This window comes from Rhinolophus hipposideros (assembly GCF_964194185.1).
Source record: "Rhinolophus hipposideros genome assembly, chromosome: 9".
Classification (NCBI taxonomy): Eukaryota; Metazoa; Chordata; class Mammalia; order Chiroptera; family Rhinolophidae; genus Rhinolophus; species Rhinolophus hipposideros.
Window position 1 is genome coordinate 6,861,949 of NC_138055.1, and position 7,605 is coordinate 6,869,553.

General features: G+C 37.2%; 2 protein-coding genes across 3 annotated transcripts in view; one reads left to right on the top strand and one right to left on the bottom strand.

The window, feature by feature from the left end:
• Nucleotides 1-7,605, bottom strand: part of XPNPEP3 (X-prolyl aminopeptidase 3) — a 50,735-nt gene that overhangs the window by 42,178 nt on the left and 952 nt on the right. The window lies entirely within an intron of this gene.
• DNAJB7 (DnaJ heat shock protein family (Hsp40) member B7) lies at nt 1,660-2,847 on the top strand (the record flags this gene model as incomplete). Its single annotated transcript, XM_081060490.1, is given in 5 exon segments — nt 1,660-1,748; nt 1,913-2,211; nt 2,214-2,695; nt 2,699-2,720; nt 2,723-2,847. Coding segments are annotated over 5 exon segments (1,017 nt in total).

A 7,605-nucleotide genomic window follows, 5' to 3' on the forward strand; every position in this document is an offset into this window, starting at 1 on the left:
TTGCAAGTGGCTAAAAGAGTAAATCTTAAAAGTTCTTATCACGAGAAAAAAACTTACAATTATGTGAGGTGATGGATACAAACAACTGATTTTGGTCATCATTTCACAATATATACATATATTAAATCATTATGTCATACACTTCAAACATATACAATGTTATATGTCAATTGCATTGCAATAAAACTGGAAAAAAGAAAAGCGAAAGAAGATCAAAGCTAGATTGGGAGGGTGCCAAGGAAAGAGTGGGATGGAAGAAAGCACAGAGGTCAAGTAGAGACAATGATTTTGAGACATTTTATTGTGAAGGGATCAGAGAAAAATGGCATAGCAGCTGGAAGGGGCGGGGGATCAAAGGAGGGGGAATAATGACAGAAGCAAATTCTTGTGTTATACTTTCACTCTATTGAAATTAGATTTTCAATGTTTTTTCCAACTGTATGAATTCCTTGAGATCAGCATTTTCTATTTCCTAACTCCTCTCTGTATCATAGGTTCTCAGTACAAGACTGTGGAATGTCTAGACCCTAAACTCTTAAGTCCTGGTCCAAGAAACGAGATATAGTGGAAAGAGCAGAATTTGGAATCAGACAGACTCAAGTTTAAATATTAGATTTTTTGCTAACAAGCTACGTAGCCTTAGAAAAATTACTTTATCTAACATAATATTAAGAACGGGTCTTATATTAATTTTTGCTCCAAAAGACGCATTAGAGTTGAGTGTTCGGCTAGGTCTTATTTTCAGGGAAACAGGGTACACCTCCCAATTTGCTTCCCACAATACTTGAAATGAATGCTTAACTTGATTTGTAATAGCTCAAAACTGGAAAAAACCCACAATATCTAATCCACATGGCTAGCAGCCACTGTCCTGGGTCATCGCATGGTTGACTCTGTCATCAAGGTCTCAGCTCTAATGTCATCTCTTCAGAGGTTTTCTAAAACCAACCTAAGGCAGCTCTCTGCCCCCGCCACACTACTTTTTTTTGAGCACATATCACACTATCTCCAATGATTTTTATTTATTCTTTGTACTCCATTATAATGTAAACACCATGAAAACTGGAATTTCTTTGTTCAAGACTGTTATCTATCACCAGTGGCTAAAATTGCCTTGCACAAAGCAGGCATTCAATAATTACATATTGAAGACACAAACGCACAATTTTCAAACTCTTTAAGTATATATTTTATAGTAGTAAACTTGAAGTAGGCAAAGATACCGTCATCCCAAATGACTCAGCACAAGCACACAGAAAGCTTGTATAGTTAGGGTACTTCTCCAGGAAGCCCTCCCTGACACCCCACTTCTGAGGTAGGTGTTTCTCATATGATTGCAGTGCTCCCCCGATCATAGCCTTTATTATATTGTAATTGAGTTACTTGTTTGTATCTCCTACTGAACTGTAAGTCTCTTGACTAACACACATATGTCAACTGCTGGAATATTTTGAATCCTCATCATGAATTCTTCATTTTTCCAAACCAAAACATGGAAAAACTGGGAAGTAACTTATTAAGACTCAGTAACCTAGAGGTCATACTATGCAAATGGCATGAGGTGGCCATCAACAACAGGTCCCACTGGTTCACAAGGTATTTGTTGAGGCTGCCAGAGAATACATGGGAAACAGTCCAGAGGGTTCAGAATGGTCTGGTATGACTCTGGACCGGCGCCATTTGGAAGGTCCGGTCCCTAGCCCAACCCTAGAACGACACCACAATGCAGCCCTCTCTGACATAAGCTTGTAACTCTGCTTACCACACAACCAGGATCCTAGGGGTCTCTTAACAGTGCTCCCTGGTAATCACATTGTCTCCAATGTGAAAATGTGCCTCTTTGCAGTCACTCTACCACCACCACCACCAGCACAGCCTAAGCTGAAAGGAAGCCATGGTTCTCACTACCCAGAGCACCCCTTTCCAACAAACATGTAAGTTACTATGAAGTTCTAGGAGTGCAGAGATTTGCTTCATGTGAGGACATTAAAAAGGCTTATCATAAAGGGGCACTTAAATGGCACCCTGATAAAAATCCAGAAGATAAAGAAGAGGCCGAGAGAAAATTCAAAGAGGCATATGAGGTATTATCAAATGATGAAAAACGGGACATTTATGATAAATGTGGCAAAGAAGGATTAAATGGCAGAGATAGAAGTAATTTTGATGATTCTTTTGAGTATGGCTTCACATTCTGTAAGCCAGATGATGTCTAAAAAATTTGGTGGAGAAGGACTCATTTTCATTTCATTTATTTGAAGACTCACTTGAGGACCTTTTATATAGTCCAAGAAATTCCTCTGGAAGCAGAAACAGAGGGGCAAGATCCTTTTTCTCTACCTCCAGTCAATATGCACTTTTTGAGAAATTTTTTTCATATGACACAAGATATACACCATACAGTTCACTGGGCCGGGAGGGCCTTCATTCCTTCTGTTCCTTGGCATTTGATGACAGTGGGATGGCCAACTACATATCTTTTACAACTTCAGTTAAAATTGTTAATCGCAGAAATACCAATACAAACAGAATTATTGAGAATGATGAAGAAAGAGAAGTTGAAGATGATGGTGAGTTGAAGTCCTTCCTGATAAATGGTATGGCAGATGAAAAGGACTCTGCAGAAGAACGCAGTTGGAGAAGACAGTCATTCAACAATTATTCACCAAAGTCTTACAGCCCTAACCACATATCTTAATATACTTTTGTGGACAATGATGAGTCAGCTGGGTTACCAGCAACAGGGATCCCTCTATTTTCTCAGAAGGATTCAAAGAAGGTGGTAAGAGGGAAAAAAAGAAACATAAAGAGGTGTATAAGAAGAAGTCAACCAAAAGGAATCGTTAAATTGACTTTTCAGACACATTATGTTCAAGTAACATTTGAACATGACTCTGTGTTGGTTAATCACAGCTGTGTGGATAACGTGTTTATGACTATATACTAAGATTATGTTTTTAACATGTTTAGCAGGATTGTGGACATCTGGTCAGTGGTTGTATGGATTACAACCACCAAGGTATGTCAGAAAATGATGAGTTTATGATGACGGTGATGTTAAGAATTTGGGAAATGGCAAAGATCATTTTACTTTAGTTTTTGAGCTAAATATTTACATAACATAGGTTTTAAGTAGCATTTATGATCTATTTCATTCTTTTCTCTAATTAAAGCTACTATACAAGCTTCTGAAATATGTGTAGCCTTAGGAACTAAAAATGTATTAAGATACACAGGTTTAGACTATATAATTATTCATGAAATGACTTTTTTTCCAATAGAGGCAGAACATTTGACACATAACTTAAAGACACTGTAAATTAAAAATTAAAGTATAAAAGTATTTTCTTTTAATTTAAAAATAGCCAGCCATATATATGTTTTTTTTTTCAGCCAGACTTATATTTGCACACCCATGTTCACAGCAGCACTATCCACAATAGCCAAGAGGTGGAACCAACCCAAATGTCAATTGATTAATGAATACATAAAATATTAATAGATACAGGCATATACCTACAGTGGAATATTATTCGGCCTTAAAAAGGAAGGAAATCCTGTTACATGCTACAACACGAATGAACTTTGAGACATTATACTAAGTGAAACTAAGCCATTCATAGAAAAATAAATACTTTATGACTTTACTTATATGTCCAATTCATAGAAACAGAAAGTAGAATCGTGGTTACCAGGGGCTGGGGGGAAGGGGAAAGGAAGAGTTGTTAATGGGTGTAATTTTAGATTTGCAAGATGAAAAAGTTGTGGAAATCTGCTTTACAACTGTACTCGTATATTTAAAAACGAATGGGATAAATTTTATGTTGTATTTTACAAATTTTTTTTTTAAAGCCAGACTTACCATGCATTCCTCAGATCAATCTGGCTATATTATATGTGAAATATCAGTATTTTTTGAGTACCTACTGTTTGTCAGGTAGTGTTCTAGGTACCTGGAATACAGTAATGAACAGCAAAAATCTTAGCTGTCACAAAGCTTACAAACTGGAGAGAAACAATAAACAAACATTAAATAAAATATGTTAGTCATAGGTGCTAAGGAAAAAAACTAAAGTAAGGAATGGGAATAGAAGTTTTGGAGTATGAGGGTTGAAATTTTAGCTAAGGTAGCCAGTGAAAAGTGATGGTTACCTCTGAGTAAAGATCTCAAGAAGTGAGGGAGTTAGCCATGTGGGTATCTGGTGAGACAATTCCAGGCAGAAGGAATAGCAAGTGCAACACCGCTAAGGCAGGCTGTGTAAGGTGTGTTGGAGGAACACAGAGATCAGTGCTAGCCGACTGAGAGCAAGTAAATGAAATAAGAAAGGTAACTAAAGGTCAGATCACACAGGGACTGCTAGATCACAATACGTACTTTGTTATTGTATGTGGGACAGGACGCCACTGGAGGCTTTGAACAGAAGAGTGACATAATCTGACATATTTAAACAAACCCACGCTGGCTGCTGTCATTGAAAACAGACTGAAAGTAAGCAGGGAAATCAGGTTATTGCCAACAATCCAGGCAAAAGATTGCAGTAGCTTGGTCCAGAGCGATGGAGGTGGGGGTGGGGAAGAGTGATCAAATTCTGGATATATTGTAAAGGTAGGGCCGAACAGAATTTGCTAATAGACTGGATGTGGATATGATAGGAGTCCAGGTTTTGGGCCTTAGCCACTGGAAGCAGGGAGTTGTCATCATCTGAGATAGGGCTGCAGGTATTAAGTTTTGGACGTGCTACATTTGAGATGCCTGCATTTATAAAGCAACTGAAAAGAACTGCCTGCATTGACTTGCATCCTACATGTTCCTTGTCACTGAATTATTCCTTTCTGGAAAGATCTATTGACATTACTTATTTTAATCTTTTATCTCTTAGAAATGTAATTACTATAAATTTTAATGTGACTAAAAGATAGGAACACATACTCTAGCAGCACAAAAACCCAACCACCTTTGGTGAAATACAGTTCAGTGATATTTAACAGTGCAACAAATTTGCAAACTAGAAAAAAATTATAATACCTGGTTTTTTAAAATGACTTACAATAGTGTGAGCTTTTGTTTAATTTTGTTTGATTTTTAGTTGGTAGGTGGAGGGGAAGGAAAGGTCATTTATTCTACAGGAGGGACTGGGGACAATTAGCATTTAGCAATTAGCATTTAGCATTTTCAGAAAAAATCATAAAATCCTAGAGTATTTTAAATGGTACTTATATAAAATGTGATATTTAGTAGAGTTCTAGCTGTCATCATGTATGTGGGATTAATCAGTTGAAAAAAATGCAATTTTCCAACAAATGCAAAAACCAGTGTCTGAAAATTTAAGAATGAAATGACAAGCTTTCCAGTCCATTTCTCACTCTTTAACAGATAACCAAAAGTTCAGATTTAATCGTATTCAATAGCTTGAAATTATTCAATGGTTTCCCACTGCCTAGAGGAAAAAGCTCATTGTTTCTTAACATAATATAAAAGGTCCTCCAGGAACCAGCCAGCAGCTTTCTTCACAACTTGATTTTCTATCACCTGCTCCTACGCATCTCATGCTTACGCCCAAGTTTTTCTAAAATATGTTCCAAGGGATACCAGTACAAGACTCATTACAAAAAAGGGCGCCATGGTCAAATACATTTTGCAAATCACTGCCAAATACATTTCCTTCTTAGACTTATAATTAGTCTGTCACGGGCACTCTGAAATGCAGCATTCCCTGTACTTATTTGACCATAGAACCATTTTGGTGTAACACCTATTAACATGCCCAGGAACGTATTTTCAAAAAGCTCCTCCAGGCTTACTAAGGATTGCAAAGCTTTGTACCAGCCATTATGTCTCAGAGTTCCATGCCTTTGCACGTTCCCTCTGCCAGGATGGTTCCATTACTCTATTCTGCTTGGTGAAAGCTGCCTTTCAGGTCTCAAATCACATATCTCTTAATCTTTAAAGGCATGCCCACATTTCCCACTTTGCCACTTCTTGCTCCCAGAAAATATCTCTTTTCCCTTCTCCCTACTACTGGACCTCTATCACTAAATTTAGCATGATATATTACAACTACTTGCTTTTTTTTTTTCCTGTGTCCTTTGAAGGTAGAAACTTTTTTATGCTCAGTGCTCAGTTAATGTTTGTTGAATGAATTAACTGTCTTTTAAAAATTATTCTGTACTTATTCTTTAATATTTTCAATATTTCCCTTCCCCATCTCAGTCTTATATTTATCTTAAATGATGCAGTCTTTTAAAGTACAACTTACTTATGCATCGTTGGTGCTTTATTTTGCTTTTCCTCAGATGACTAGATGGTGTTACTATCTGCAGAGTCCAACGAATGAAATCACACTACATTAATGTTATGCTAGTTAAAACATCATCATTTCAGGAATGCATGACTTTCATAGATGAGAAAGTTTCCTATGGTACTTGATACTCTGTACTCAGAGCCTTTCTAAAAAAGGGCAACCAAGAGTACTACAGGTAATATACGTTCTATTTATGAGCCCCTCAGGGGACTGGAATTTTCAAATTCTAAAACTTAGAGAAATCCCAGAATAACAAGATTTACAATCCATCACTGCCTTTTTTGAGTCAAGACTCCACTTGAGTCAAGACTCTATTACCACTCTTTGCTCTACCATCATTTATCTGTTGTCTATCACCCTGAGTAGACTGTGAGCAAGTCCAGGGAAGTGGAGATTCATCAACAGTGACTACTAACTCACAGGTAACTGAATGAAGATACATTCTTTCTGGCTCAATAAAAAGTTCCCAAAGGACTCTAAGCCAGAGTGAGACCTAGTGGTGTAACAGAAAAAGGACTAGACCGCTATCATACAGCTACAATTCCTGACTTGCTACTTGTGATCCTGTGTTAATCTCAGTTCCCCATCAGTAATATGAGGATATCTGCCCTAAGTTACTGGACTTGTGAAAATCCAAGGAGAGTACTCCTTCATCCAAACAGCCTATATATATACCGGGGGCGGGGGGCCAAACAAATGTATCCAAGTGGACACTTAGGTCAACGTTGCTCAAGCAGTAGTTTGCTGTCATCAGAAGTATCTGGACACCGATGGTAACCACTTTGAGCACCTCTTGTAATTGCAGAAGTCAAATGTGACTTGTATTCATCTTTTGTTATTGGTATATATTCAGTATTACAATTTTAATAGGTTTTTCTTCTTAAAATGTGTATTTTAAGAAAGTACATTTTCTTGTCACCCTCTGTATAATAAGAGGTGGTTAAATTTACTTATTCCATTGAGGCAAAGTGAAGCACAATGAATACATTTTTCAAATATCTTGGTGTGTATAATAGTATCTAGTCCTAAATCTTGATTAAACAGATTTTACACAAAGCCTCAACAAAGCCACCCCAAAAAAGCCACAAGTAAAGGATGGCTCCAGCTCTACATCATAGGTTGTGGCTTGTTATTAGGACTAATTGCACATCTATTCACCTATTCACTTACTTTCATGGCGTGGGACAGCTTTCGGCAGCTTAACTATTAGCACTGAAGAGCAAGGTCTGTGCACTGGAAAATGGTTCCTTTTTCTTTTCTTAGGGCAAGTATCGTAAGTCTTGATTTAATTACCATTCCATTT